At 39.4% G+C, this 16,065-nt stretch overlaps 1 protein-coding gene across 1 annotated transcript in view; it reads left to right on the forward strand.

Moving 5' to 3' along the window:
* The window catches only part of LOC109931136 (coiled-coil domain-containing protein 178), a 332,555-nt gene that overhangs the window by 93,675 nt on the left and 222,815 nt on the right, over positions 1–16,065 (forward strand). Inside the window, exons 11-12 of the mRNA XM_048596128.1 lie at positions 12,186–12,322; positions 12,396–12,579. Of these exons, the coding sequence (XP_048452085.1) occupies positions 12,186–12,322; positions 12,396–12,579 (321 nt within the window). The remainder of the gene's footprint in view (positions 1–12,185; positions 12,323–12,395; positions 12,580–16,065) is intronic.

Consider the following 16,065-nt stretch of genomic DNA (forward strand, 5'->3'; position numbering starts at 1 on the left):
TACAACTTATTGGGCACCATAAGTTCCCAAAGTTTTGAAGTCAATCTTCTACTGTTTTAAAGGGCAAGATGGTTTGGGGGTGGTGGGGGTGGTGGGGGACGGGGGGGTGCTGGGGAGAAGTCTTAAAACAAAAATGATGTCATCACCCATCTTCCTCCTGTATAGCGATGAGAGCCATGTGTACACTTTTTAGAACGAACGTAAAGCTAATGTAGTTTATACTTTTAGTTTAAACTTCTTTGAAATCAGCTTTCTCAGATTTCAGAACATGCTTCAGATAGTTTTGTTCAAAGAGAATTACTCTTCGTATCTTTCAAAATTCTGATTTTCCTTCTTTCTCTATAGAGCCAACCCACACCAATACGCCTTTAATGTGAGCAAATCTTCTTATCGACTGTTCACCTACATGTTAAAATACTAGTCGGAATTTCATTCTGGCCAGAAAATGAAATTCCAAACTTCACAATGAGCATCATAGAGAAATACAGCACAGAAGCAGATCCTTTGGTCCAACTTGTCAATGCTGACCAGATATCCTAAATAAAACTAGTCTCATTTGCCAGCATTTGGCCCATATCTCTCTAAAGCCTTCCAAGTCATATACCTATCCAGATACCTTTTAAATGCTGTAATTGTACCAGCTTCCACCATTTTCTCTACCAGCTCATTCCATACACGCACAACCCTCTGCATGAAAAAGTTGCTTCTTAGATCCCTCTTAAATCATTCTCCTCTCACCTTAAACCTATGCCCTCTAGTTTTGGACTCCCCCACCCCAGGGAAAAGACTTTGTTGATTTACCCTATCTATGCCCCTCAGCCTGGCCCTATAGCTCAAACCCTCCAACCCAGGCAACATCCTCGTAAGTCTGTTGTAAACCCTTTCAAGTTTCACAACATCCTTCCTAAAGGAGGGAGACCAGAAATGCATGCAGTATTCCAGTTGTGGTCAAACCAATGCCCTGTACAGCTGCAGCATGACCTCCCAACTCCTATATTCAATGCACTGACCAATAAAGGAAAACATTCTAATCACCTTCTTCACAATCCTATCTACATGCGACTCCACTTTCAAGGAGCTATGACCCTCTCTGTGTTCAGCAACACCATTAAATGGGCACGACCTTTGAACCATATAAATTCTGAAGTTAACCATTTATCTGTATCTCTTCCCTTAAACTAAATACACAACATAGTGCAGCATTTTAAGAAAATGAGGAAATAAATTATACCATTTGTCATAATTTTTCTTTCTTTAATTGACCTTTATACGAGTGTAATTAAAACCTAAGAGGTAAATTCTCACAAGAAAACCTTTGACAATCTGACTCCAAATGAAAATTTCATTGCATTTTTTTCTGACCATTGATAGCTCCTTAAAAAGACAGAATGCGACCACCTCACAATCCTTTAATCAATTTGCATTCCACTGCAACTATCTTCTTTTTCTGGGGGATTCATAATAACATGATAAAATCACAACACTGAATATTAAACCCAGACATTTTAAAACTTGTACAGGCACACACAGCAATCACTTCCACACTTCATATGTCCATGCACCCTCAAAATATGAACTACTATAAAGATTTAACTGAAAGTGCAAATGTATCTATCTCCAGATCTTGAGCTCCAGTAGAAAGGAAAGGAATCAAATGGAAATTAACACATGTTTAAAATTCCATGCATAATTCAAAGACATATAAATTGATATTTAATAACCAGGGAACAAAAATAGAGGACCAGGGAGTTAACACTTAATTCAGTGAGAAATTCACAGGAAAAGGAAAAGATTTCTTCCCCTAATAAAAGACAAAAACCAGCTAGTCCTCTCTCATATACCTTCTGAACACTTTCTTCCAATGTATGCTTATCCTTTACTTGTGGGAATGAGAGGTACAAGTTGTTTTGCATTCAATGTTTTACATTCCAGAAACACCAGATATAATACACAGTAATGATATCGGAATTTGTCTCCATTCATCTAGGCCATTCCAAGTACCTGCCATTTGAAGAATTTCCCTTTTAATTCTAACATCCTACAATCCAACAGAGAATGATCTACTTCTAAAGAACCTCCTGATCTGGGACACTTGTTTCGAGATTTAACATTTACTTTCTAGCTAATAAATTACTTGATTGGTGTTATCATTAAATCTATTATATAGCCGACAAGTAGCAAGCAATTTTGAAAATTCTTCAGCACAATATAAGATGAAATATTTAGATTGTAAGTTTTACTGCTTTCACTGTTTACCTAACGTGGTAATAATGCAATTAATGTTCAGCTTACAACATACCAACCAACTTCACTACACTTAATCTTTTAAACAGACTAATCACTTTGGCAAATGTTGCCAATTTGAAATTAAAATGTCTTTATCCTCCCTTGGATCCCTGACCCAGGTACCATCGGGTCCAAGTGCGACTTGGCCTGGCACACTAAACATCTCTCAGGTACATGACCCGGGTACTGATGTGCTGCCAGGCCTTTTAAAGCATCCTGAGTCCCAGATCCAAAGTTTGGATTTGCCCTATTGGGTCTCCAGCAAGAAAAATGACCAGTGAGCACAAGCATAGGAAAATAAATACTCAAATTATGGTCCACTTTCACAGAGTTAAATGCTGATCCGATTTACGGCACCACTGAAAAGTGTGAGTTTAACCCTTTATTTCCTCTCAGATGAGACGGGATTTAGGTGTCTTATGAAGACAGGTTGAGTAAATTGGTTTTGTACTTGTTGGAATTTTGAAGAATGAGAGATGACCTTATTAAGGCATACAGAATTCTTAATGGGCTTCACAGGGTATGTGCTGAGAGGTTTATATGCCCCATGGGAGAGTCTCAAACTTGAGGGCAGAATCTCAAAATAACAGGTCACACATTTAAAACAGAGATGAGGAGAAACTTCTTCCCTTAAAGGGTTGTGAATCTTTGGGATTATTACTTTAGAGGGCTGTTGAGGTGGGGTCATTAAATAGATTCAAGGCTGAGATACAGTTTTTTGTTCAGTAAGAGAATCAAAGGTGATGGAGAAAAGGCAGGAAAGTGGGGTTGAGCTTCATCAGATCATCCGTAACCTGATTGAAAGGCAGAGCAAACCTGATAGGCTGAATGGCTTCTTTGTGCTTCTATGTCTTATGGTCTTATATCATGCACTGGACAGCCAGAAGGTGAGTTACTTGCAGAATTCCTAGCCCCTGACCAGCTCTTGTAGCTACAGTGTTTTTTTATGGCTCGTTTAGTTCATTTTTGGTCATTGTTAACCCCCGGGATATTGATATTAAGGAATTCAACAATGGTAATATCTAATATTTAAGGAACATAGTTTAATATGATTCTCTCTTACTGGAATTGATCATTGTCTGGTGCTTGTGTGGCATAACAGTTACTACTTGCCACTTTTCAACCCAAGTTTTGATCTTGTCCAAGGCTTGTTACAAACAGACATGGATTGCTTTAGTATATGAGGACACATGAATGATTCTCAACCCTTGTGCAATATGAACATGTGAACATTCAAAATAGGAACAGAAGTAGACCATTTGGCCCCTATAGCCAACTCTACTATTCAATAAAAACATTTCAGATCTGTTTATAATTCAAACATCACGTTTCCATCTATTCCTGGTACCCAATTGATACCTTGTCTAACAAAAATCTATCTATCTCTATTATAAAACTATTCAACCACTTCTACTGCCTTCTGTGGCAGAGTTTCAAAGTCACACAAACCTTTCAGAAGAAATATTTCTCCTTGTTTATGTCCTGAAAATTGATTCTAATTTGAAAACAATGCCCCTAGTTCAGAATTGACACAGAAGAGGAAACATTTTTCCATGTCCACTCATACACTGCAGTCAAATCACCCCTCATTCTTCTAAACTCCAGTGGAAACAACCCCAGCCTATCTAACCTATTCCTCGTGAGACAACCCAAATCTTTTAAGTATCAATCTAGTGAGCCTCCTCTGAACCACCTGTAAAACCTTTAAAACCTTCCTTAAATAAAGATATCAAAACTGTACCCAAATTCAAGTTATGTCTCACCAATCTCCTGTATAAGTGAAACATAACATTCTTACCTTGATGTTCAATTCCATCTGTAATAAATAATGCTGTCTATTAGCCTTCTTGATTGCATGCTGTACCTGCATATTAATAATTTGTGACCCTTGCACTAGAACACCTAAATCCCTCTGCGTCTTGGAATTCTGCAATATTTCTCCGTTTAAGTAATACCCTGGCTTTTTATTCTTCCTGCTACAGTGAATAACTTTGCATTTTTCCACAATAAACTTCCATTTGCCAGATTTTGCGAACCAGCTCAACCTGTCCCAATTATTTGCAACTTCCTTATGTCGTCTTCTTCTTATTTTGGTGTCATCTGCAAATTTAATGAACATTCCTTTGTTCTACACATCTAAAACATTGATGCAAATTGCTAAATGTTGAGTCTTCAGCAGACTCCCGAGAAACCCCACTCATCATATCCTGCCAATTAGACAAAAACTAGTTTATGCTTACTCTCTGCTTACGTTCAGCTAGCCTGTCTTTTATCCATGTCAATATATTCCTTTCTACACTATGAGCTTTCATTTTCTGCAATAACCTTTTGAGGTAGCACCTTACCAAATGCCATCTGGAAATTCAAGTCTGGTATGTATGCAGGCTCCTCTATATTCAAGTACCTGATCCTCCTTAAAAGAGCGCCAATATATTGATTGAACATGCTTTCCCTCTTTGACGATACTGACTCTTTGTAATTACCTTGAGTTTTTCTGAGTGCACAGCTGTAATATCTTTAATGATTGGTTCTTATATCTTCCTCGAGACAGACATCAAGTTAACCGGCCTACAGATTCTTGGTTTCTGCCTCCCCATCTTTTTGAATTGAGTTTTATTTTTCACTTTCTAATTCAATTGAACCTTTCCTGAATCGAGGGAACTCTGGAAAATTAAAATGTGGCTAACTAGCTAGAATTTGTGTCTTATAGACCTAGGATAAAAACCACTGACAACAGAGACTTGTTGCAGAGATAGTGGTAACTGCCGATGCTGGAGAATCTGAGATAACAAGGTGTAGAGCTGGATGAACACAGCAGGCCAAGCAGCATCAGAGGAGCAGGAAAGCTGACATTTTGGGTCTAGACCCTTCTTCAGAAATGGGGGAGGGGAAGGGGATTCTGAAATAAATAGGGAGGAAGGGGGAGGCGGATAGAAGATGGATAAAGGAGAAGATAGGTGGAGAGGAGACAGACAGGTCAAGAAGGTGGGGTTGGAGCCAGTATAGGTGAGTGTAGGTGGGAAGTTAGGGAAGGGATAGGTCGGTCCAGGGAGGACGGACAGGTCAAGGAGGCAGGATGAGGCTAGTAGGTAGGAGATGGGGGTGGGGCTTGAGGTGGGAGGAGGGGATAGGTGGGAGGAAGGACAGGTTAGGGAGGCGGGTACGAGCTGGGCTGGTTTTGGGATGCGGTCGGGGGAGGGGAGATTTTGAAGCTTGTGAACTCTACATTGATACCATTGGGCTGCAGGGTTCCCAAGCGAAATATGAGATGCTGTTCGTGCAACCTTTGGGTGCCATCGTTGTGGCACTGCAGGAGGCCCAGGATGGACATATCGTCCAAGGAGTGGGAAGGGGAGTTGAAGTGGTTCGCGACTGGGAGGTGCAGTTGTTTAGTGCCAACCAAGCGTAGGTGTTCCTCAAAGCGGTCCCCAAGTCTCCGCTTGGTTTCCCCTATGTAGAGGAGGCTGGAGGGACTGGAACAGCAGATACAGTATACCACATTCGCAGATGTGCAAGTGAACATCTGCTTGATGTGGAAGGTCTTCTTAGGGCCTGGGATGGGGGTGAGGGGGGAGGTGTAGGGGCAGATGTAGCACTTTCTGCGGTTGCAGGGAAAAGTGCCGTGGGTGGTGGGGCTGGTGGGGCTGGTGGGGAGTGTGGAGCGGACAAGGGAGTCAAGGAGAGAGTGGTCCCTCCGGCCTCCTCTACATAGGGGAAACCAAGCGGAGACTTGGGGACCACTTTGACGAACACCTACGCTCGGTTGGCACCAAAGAACTGCATCTCCCAGTCGTGAACCACTTCAACTCCCCTTCCCACTCCTTGGATGACATGTCCATCCTGGGCCTCCTGCAGTGCCACAACGATGGCACCCGAAGGTTGCACGAACAGCATCTCATATTTCCCTTTGATATCATTGGGCTGCAGGGTTCCCATGTGGACTTCACAAGCTTCAAAATCTCTCCTCCCCCGACCGCATCCCAAAACCAGCCCAGCTCGTACTGCCTCCCTAACCTGTCCTCCCACCTATCCATTCCTCCCACCTCAAGTCCCACCCCTATCTCCTACCTTCTAGCCTCATCCCGCCTTCTTGACCTGTCCGTCCTCGCTGGACCGACCTATCCCCTCCCTAACTTCCCACCTACACTCACCTTTACTGGCTCCAGCCCCGCCTCCTTGATCTGTCTGTCTCCTCTCCACCTATCTTCTCCTTTATCCATCTTCTATCCGCCTCCCCCTTTCTCCCTATTTATTTCAGAATCCCCTTCCCCTCCCCCATTTCTGAAGAAGTGTCTAGACCCGGAACGTCAGCTTTCCTGCTCCTCTGATGCTGCTTGGCCTGCTGTGTTCATCCAGCTCTACACCTTGTTGACAACAGAGACTTGTCAGCCCATAGCTCCATTAGTTTTCCTTCCTGCTACTTCCTTCATGATTGTAATTTCACAAAGTTCCTTGCTCTTTTCCACCTCTTGATTTATAGCTAATACTAGAATGATTTTTGTATTCTCTATAGTGAAGGCTGAAACCAAATTTCTGTTAATTTCATCTGCCACTTCCTTGTTGTCTACTACCAACATCCCATTTTCACTTGAAATACTTGCAGAAACTCTGACTCTCTGTTTTTATATTCCTAGCTACCTTCCGCTCATACTCTAAATTCTTCCTCCTGATTGACCTTTGGTCATTCTCTGTTTTTCTTTGTATTCTGACCAATCACCTGTCTTTGTACAATCATATGCTATTGGCATACGCTTAATGCTTGCCCTAACTTTTTTAGTTAAACACGGATTTTGGGTCCTCCCTTTATAAGTTTTTATTAAAGCAAGAATATACTTATTCTGAGGATTCTGAAATATCCCGTCAAATATCTTCCACTGTCTCTCTGTCTCTCATCAGCTGGCCTAGTATGGTAATTCACGTAAGCTAGCTCAGTTTTTATGGCCATATTAGGTGCTCTTATTTAAGTTTAAAATCTATTCATAACCTACAATCTTCTCCCTTTCAAAGTGGATGTAAAATCTAATCATATTCTGGTTGCCACTATGTAGGGGTAGCTTAACTGTGAGGTCATGAATTAATCTTGTCACATTACACAAAATCTAATCTAATACAACCTCTTCAATCAGTTCCAATACATACTGCTCTAAGAAACTATCTTGAGAGCATTTTATGAGCTCCTCATCCAGGTTACTATAGTCAGTCTAATTTTTTCAGTAGACATGTTGATTAAAGTCACTCATAACATATTGACATCCTTTTACTGCAGGCATTAAATAGTGGAGATAGAAACAAAGTAATAACATTTGTTGAGATAGTATCATAACACGAGTGTTCAGCTCTTTCATTGTTGAGGATGGGAATATTTGTGGTGTCTCCTCCTCCCCTGCTGGCCATTTAATTGTCTACCACTCTGTGAATGTATATGGCAGGACTGCAGAGCTTAGATCTGATCTGTTGGTTGTGGGATTGCTTAGCCCTGTCTCTTGCATACAACATACTGCTTGTGTTGTTTGTCATGCAGGTTGTCCTGTATTGTCGCTTCATTTTGGGTAAGTCTGCTTCTGCTCCGGACATTTCCTCCTTCACTTTTCATTGAACAAGGCTTGACGTCACATACAATTCTGCTGCAGATGGCCCATGGGGTCTCATGGATGCCCAATTTCAAATTGCTATATCTGTTTGATGTCTTTCCCATTTAGCAGCCATTTCACTCCCCCCAACTTTTTGTTTTATTTTCTTAAAGTCAAAAAATTGGCAAAGGCTTGTTTTTTTGTGTTGTATCTGTGTGAAAGTAAGAGGATATAATTTTAATTCTGGATTATAGCTTACTTGTTAACTAATGTTTGCCACTTGACTTAAGAATGAGTTTTGTTCCTAATAAACCAGTCATTTTGAAGGTGGCTTTTCTCTCCTCGGAGCAAAATTAAAACGAAAATTGTTGCAGGTATACAAGATTATGTCATGATGGGCAAAGTAAAACTGTTCTATTAGCTGATAGTACAAGGAATAGCTGACACAAATTTAAGACTTTTGGACAAGAGTTATAAATAAATGTAAAGAATAATGTTTTATGCAATGAGTGGTATGAACTTGGAACCCTGTCTACAAGAGTGGTGTAAGCAAAGACGATCAATAAATTTTAAAAATTGGGAATACATCTGAGAGAAATAAATTTGGAGAGTTCAGTGGTTAGATTAGTGAAATAGAACAGGCTGAATTGCTCCACAAGACCTCTTTCTATGTTGTTATGACTGTAACATAAATGAGCTTTTGCTATAAGTGCTTGTCCAATTTATGCCTCTCTGCCGTTTCAGACCTTGAGCAAATAGTTTACCAGAGTTACTTTCAGTTAGTCTTTTTCCTCTATTTATCCATGGAATGTGAGTGTCAGTGACTGGGCCAGCATTTATTGCCTATCCATAACTGTCTTTGAAAAGGTGGTGGTGAGTTACCTTCTTGAACCTCTGTAGTCCTTAGGGTGTAGGTACACCAATGTTCTGTTAAGAAAGGAGCTCCAACAACAGGGAAGAAATAGTGATTTTAGAATTTAAGATTAACTCATTTTCTTATTAATATATTTCTTGGTTATTAGTTCTCATAGGTTTTGGTCCTAGAATCCAATAATTCTTAGTATTTGCAATGATTCGATTTATATACTCAATTGTAGACGGTACTTAGAGAGATGATTGAAGAAGGGAAGGGAAACAACAATGATCAAAAATGAACAAGGGTTGAAAACAAATGTTTTTGAAGACAAGTTCACCCACCTGCAAATGGTTAACAAAGGAATTCAGTATCTGGGCCTGTCAAGATAAGACTGAGACCGTTCACTTTTATGAAGGTCTTGGAAAACAAGAAAAGTCCATTTTTCTAGTTGAGGGTTGAACTTTTGTGAGTCTTGTTAAAACTAGTTTGAGGTGGGAAAATTGCTTGGCAATAATAATCCAAGATAACATGTACCACCATTGTTTACATCCCAAAGGCAAGTCTGAGCATCACTTGAGTGACACACTTCCCACTATAATCATCAGAAACCTGAAAGGGCCAGGACAGTTGGTCATTAGGGAGCAGTAGTCTGGTCAACTATTTAAATCATATAGAGGTTTTATTTGGATAGATTAACCACCAGAGGAAGCACTTGCAAACTGGAAAATCAGGTTCTGATCTTAAAAGTATACTTTTTAAGGTGATATAAGTTGACACGTGTGGGAGTGGTCTAGGAATCTGTAAAATTGAGTAACTATTTGCCCCTGCTACCTCCACTGGTATTTTACCAGTGACAGGGAAGGTGATAGATGGTGCATCTTCTATTGAACTAATTGCCAAATAAGGGATTCTTCCTGGTGCTGCAGGTATTTTACCAGCAGCAGGAGGTATCAACATCATGTAGCATCTGGTTTCCTATTTCTAGGTTGAAGGATTTCCTCCTGGACAGGAAGCCTATCAGCAACAGACGCCACACCCCACAAGGTTTGCCACTGGCTTGTTTAAACTACCCTTTTGAATCTGGCTTCACACTGGGACCTGCCATCCTGCCCCAGCAAAACCACGATCTCACCTACGTCTTTGGCTCCAAGGTTCCTAGGCACTGGTGACTTTGTCATCCAGCATTGGCTACTTCTAGTGGCATAACTGGCAACAGCGAACAATAGACTATTTTATTGGAGCTGGCCCCAGCTTCTCAGCTGGAGTTTGGTGAAAGATGGGATATGCAAGGTTACCACCTCTCAATAAAATTTGTGCCGTGGTGTGACAGGTAGAGCAGCGCATGCAAAGGAAGCATGAATTAGTAATAACCAGAACTAGAAGTTCCTTAGCCTCTCACTGTTTCATCTCAGACAACCAGTGAAAAAGCAAATTGAGGAAACAACAATTTACTGACAACTCAAAGATATCTTCAAAGTTTGTCACCATTAAAAATGCCCATCAGCAAGTAAACAACTGTGGTGTCAGGTTAAACATAGGATACCTCAAAGACACTAATGTTTTTTAAACTGCATAGGCTTTATTCTTTCTATCTTTTTTTGTCTTTTAACACTTCCAACACACACCAATTTTTCCTCTACCTTATTAATTTCTTAGGAGTTATGTACTTTCTCCTTTTTAAATTTATTACCTGTGTTTGATGTCATATTTTGTACTTTTTTCTCAGTGTGAGCAGATAATGAAATTTCTGTTTATTTAATTCAAGAAAATCTTGTAATTGACATTTTCATTTTGATCAAGTTAACTATATTTTTTATTTGCCATGGGATTCAGGAATTTAAAACTTCATGTTCAGAAAGCGAATGATGCGTGTAAAAATAAATAGAAAAACTATGTTGACATTTTTTCACAAGGGACTGGAAATAGGAAGGTATTAGAGCTATGATAAACCTCCAGTTGGAGTACTGCATTCATTCTGGGTATTGTTTCTTAGGAAGGATATGTTAGCCTTGAAGAGGGTGCATCACAAATTCACTAGAGTGATATAAGAGGGTTAAGTGATATAAGAGCGTTAAATTGTGAGGATATGTTGCCTACATTAGGCATGTATTTCTTTGAATACAGAAGAATAAGTGACTGTCTAATTGAGTTGTTTAAGATGCTTAAGATTTAACAATATAAGTAGAGAGAACTATGTTGTCTACTGTTTGAGTTCCAGGATAAGGGACACATTTAATTTGCACTAAATTGTTGGAATGATGGCGGGAAGCAATTCTTCACACAGTGGAAATTTATAACTTTGTATTCCTAACATTTGTTGAGATTAGATCAGTTAAATTTATGAAAACTGCTTTTGTCAGTCAACTGTTAAGTGTTATGGTTATAGCCAATAGATGAAGATACGATACTCATCAAGCACGAAGATTGAACCAGATTGAAGGCCTTAATCCTATTTGTCTGTTTCTTCTGATGTTCTTACAACTCTGCATCTTTCTTAAAATATACTTCTGTCTGTCCTAATATCAACGTTTGTGGCTTGCTGTCAAAATTTGTGATAATGCTCTTGTGAGATGCCTTGAGACATTGGGACATTTTAATCTCGTAACTGTGCAATGCAAAGAAAAGTTGTGATCTAGTAGACCAGATGACCTGCTCATTGTAAACTCCAATTATCCTCACTCCATTTAAATGGATGCCTCCAGAGCAGGCAATACTAGTGAGGAATGGAAAAAAAGAATATACTTTCTCTTATTTTAATTTGTTTTTATCTTTTAACACTTCCAACACACACCAATTTTTCCTCTACCTTATTGGTTTCTTAGGAATTATCATTTGACTTTGCTTTGTTTTGGTCCAGTAATTCAACCAATATTGGGAATTGACAGTTTAAGAAGTTACAGGCAGAAACTCATGTTGTGTTTGATGTTATTAGCTTTTATATTGTTTCTTTCAAAATGTTTCTTCTACTATTTTAATCTCCATTAAAGAAGTTACCCACTCACTGGCAATTCTTTGTTCCAGATGATATCCTGACTCCGGCTCTCTGTAAATAAACTAAAGCCTCTTCCTAAAAGGTGCATCACAGTTGACTGCAGACTTTGCTGCTGATAACATTCTCCTCATATCTGTAGATATCCAAATGTTTGGCTTCCTGATGATCACACAGTAAAACTTAGTTCTTTGTGGTATTGCAACCTACTTCTTGCCACATCCTGTCCCTGTTTATTGGACTGGAAAGCTGACTCACATTTTGCCCAAGAGAAGATTGATAATTGAGCAACTTATTTATATGTTAAAATTTGAAATGCTCCAGATCAATGCTTGGTACTTCTTATACAGAAAATATCTTATTTTACATGTAACTCATGTATGTGTTGAATAATGGATTATTTTCACTTAGTGAGCTTCTTGCTGGTGAATGCTTTGTTATCGCTTCTAGTTGAAATAACTTTATTCATCTTATGTTTATACAGACAACAATTGGAAGAACTGAATTGTCACAACAACAGAGAGACCTTGTAAAAACAGTACTTGAATTTAGGGATTTGGAGAAAGCAAACAGAGAACTTGAATTGAATATTGAAACCTTCAACAACGACATTAAAGAAAGGTATGTAAAATAATTTGATTTTTGTTGAGCCATCAGTACTTTATCTATTTTTAATTGAAAGCATATGTTAAAGTCGGCAGGAAAGAAATAAAATGAAGAAAGAAATCCGGCAAATGCAGGAAGCTGTAAAGATGAATAATACCAAGCTCGCCACTGTGAAGAAACAGCTCTCCCAAGTGGAGAGGACTCAAAGTGCAGTGAAAGCAAAGTTGTCGATGCTGACAAAGTCATCAGTCGATCAGGAAGATCAGTTAAAGGTAAGTGATTAATATTATTTCCAAAATTCAGTACATTTTGGTTTCAGTGGATTAGTGCTAACATCGTTTATAATCCAACAAGTTGATCTTAAATGGTTTTAGACATTTTTAAATCAACCTGTTCAGAAGCGTTATTACACACCTACACCATACCAGGTGGAACTTGAATCCAGGCCTCCTGGCTTGGAAACAGAGCACTACCACTGTGCCACAAGAGTGCTGTTGAATTGTTTTAATACATGCAAAGTTTGTTGAAATTTGAGATAAAAGTCTGTTTGACAGTACTTTCAATTTAGACTGCAGCTATGCAACTTAATTGAATCAATTTGTGATAATTTACCTTATACATTTTGTTCAATGGCAAAACTTAAAGATCAGTTGTTACATGCCACTGTATAATTCAACTAGTTTATATATATTTTTTATAAAAATTTGAAATTTTTAAGGATGCAACACATAGATACTGACCAGCAGGTATTGAGATCCTACACTAGGTCTTGCTCCAGTTTTAGCTTCTTATTTATATTGGTGAATTTTCCAAGAAAGCCTGCAGATCTTGTGCAAACCTGACAGCTGATTGGCTGCTGGTGGGCTATATGCCAGAATGTGTCAATTGACACAGAGTGGGAAAGTTAGGCTTGAGCATGTCTACCCAGAACATGCTGGGTGGCATGTGGCTCAGTGGTTAGCACTGCTGCCTCACAGTGCCAGGAACCTGGGTTTGATTCCAGCCTCGGGCGACTGTCTGTGTGGAGTTTGCACATTCTCCCTGTATCTGTGCATGGGTTTCCTCCGGGTGCTCCAGTTTCTTCCCACAGTCCAAAGATGTGCAAGTTACGTGGATTAGCCATGCTAAATTGCCCCATAGGACCCAGGGATCTGTATGTTAGCCATGGGGATGTGTTTGGGTGGAATGCTCTTTGGAGAGCCGGTGTGGACCTGTAGGGATGAATGCCTGTTTCCATACTGTAGGGATTGAATGAACATAATCTCTGCAATGGGTATTTCTCCAACACCAGTCCACATGATTACCCTACCGTCCTGCCATGTTCCCAGGTACTTTTCAGCAGAGAAAAATTCCACCCACAGTTACCAAGGCAATCTGGGTGACCATGTGTTCAGCCTTACTATGAGAAGCAGACTAACCCTTATTTAACTGGAGGCATATACTTTTCTTAAAGGCATTATTAAAACACTTTTTTGTGCATCACGTTAATATCAGGTATATGATACATTATGATAAATTGGATTTGGAGGAATCCATTATGATGAAGAGCTCTTCGGCAACAAGTGTTGAGTTTGTATAGTCCTTGGTGTTTTTCCACATTTTTGTGGTGTTGTTCACAGTTTGCTTTTTCTGTTTCAATTGCAGCTGTCTTACATTGAAGACAGGCTGCAAAGTTTGGCCCCCTAGCACCAATTGTTTGAGACTACAGATGCTATTTTAATTTCAAAATGGCATTCACAGAGTGCAGGCCATTGATGCTGTTTTGAATAGGGTGTCGATATGGGTTTATGGCATCTACATATACAAAGCATTTGCATCCATCCTCAGGTAGAAGTACCGAGTGGATGATCCATTTTTACCTTCTCTTGAGGTTCCCAGCATCACAGTTGCAAGTCCTCAGCAAATGCAGTTCACTTCATTAATGTTATAACATGAAGTGGCTGAAGGTATAGGATAATGAAGGGCTCAATGTCCTAACAACATTCCAGCAATAGTAATGAAGACTTGGGATCCAGAATTTGCTGTGCCCAAGCCAACTGTTCCAATACAGCTACAATATCATTAGCTACACAGAAATGTAGAAAATTGCCCAGATATGTCCTCTCCACAAAAAAAGGACAAATCTGACATGACCAGTTATGCCTTATCAGAAAGTTCTTGATCATCAGCAAAATGATGGAAGTGATAGTCGACAGTGCTATCAAATCTCACTTGTTCAGCAATAACCTGATGACTGACACTCAGATTGGATTCTGCCGTGACCATTCAGTTCCTGATCTCATTACTGCCTTAATCCAAAAATGGGCTTCTTGACTAAGAAGGCGCTCAAAGATTCCCAGAGATAAGCAAGAATGTTGGAGTTGAGGTCACAATCATGATCTTATTTAATAGAGTAGGCCTGAAGAGCTAAGTGCCCTGCCATTTTGGGATTTGAATCTATACCATCAAAAATTAGCATGCAGTTCTAGATTACTAATCCAGTGACATTATCACATTATCAAAATCCAACCTCTAAAATAAATTTGTATATAAAAATCACCTTTCATCACAGCTGGCACAAGATTCTGAGCTGGATCCCCTATTTGGTAACATTTTCAGTAAGGTTGTTGCTGAGATATGAAAAGTATTCAATGAATTCTAAAGTTTTCCCATCAATAATACTATCTGGGTGTTTAGGTCCTTGTCTGGGGCAGGGCTTGAAGTGGATTTTTGTCTCATTAATGTTGATTAGGAGACAAATCTTATTGTGTACAGAGTTGATGAGATTGAAGGTGGTCTGATTTTCACTTGCAGTGTAAGTCAAATGGCACAGTTCTTGGCATATTGTAATTTATGGATATGGTGAAGGGTCACCTTAGTCTTGGCTATCAGCTTGTAGAGATTGCAAAGTGTTATGGACCAGACTAAACCATCTCAAAATATATAATATTAAGAAGATAGCCTAGACCCTAAGTTATTATTTTTAAAGGCAAATATAAGATGTTGTGTTCTGGATGAAATTCAGTTGGTCAACTACCAGGCTGGAAGCAAAAACACATTTTATTCTTACACTGTAGTTAAAATTCAAACAAAAGAAAGAAAAGTTCGAATGACATGACTCTATTAGAAAACTCAATAGAATAAAAGATTACTTAACTACTAACCAGCAACAGTTCCAATATAGTAACATCCCATAAATATACCCTTAGCAAAGGCAAATTCAGCAAAATGGATTGTCACATGTAGTTCTCCAGTCCAGGAGGAAAGACATCGAGAGAAATCTCTGAGAGAGAGAGAGAGAGAGTACTCAAGCATTTTGGTGTAGCAGGAAGAGATGTATAGCAGCTTCCAAACCCCCAATAGAAAATCCTGGTTTTGTGGGAGCATGATCCCATCCTTTAAAGCTACTTCAATTGTTCCAACTTTAGAAAAACCCAATGTCTCCTAATGTGTTTACTTTATTTAATTGAACCAGACTGCTTGACACCATTGTTTCACCCTCTCTTCATAAAGAAAAGATAAAATACACCTCTTAAAGCCATACTATTGTCACAAAAGCTTTGAGTTGAGTTGCTACCCAGAATGATTGTGACTGATCTTGGTCTGTCTCAGACATATTTGAGCAAAGCATGTATGAACTTTTGCCCAGGTGTCATGTCAGGTGCATGGGCTTTTTGAGAGATTGGTTGATTAGTCAAATCATATGTTCATTGAATTGTTCTGAAGAGGCAAAGAAGTCTCTGCGGATTGGAGAACTGACAATGTAACACCTTTATTCA

This window comes from Rhincodon typus, chromosome 4 (assembly GCF_021869965.1).
Source record: "Rhincodon typus isolate 14 chromosome 4, sRhiTyp1.1, whole genome shotgun sequence".
NCBI classification, from domain to species: Eukaryota; Metazoa; Chordata; class Chondrichthyes; order Orectolobiformes; family Rhincodontidae; genus Rhincodon; species Rhincodon typus.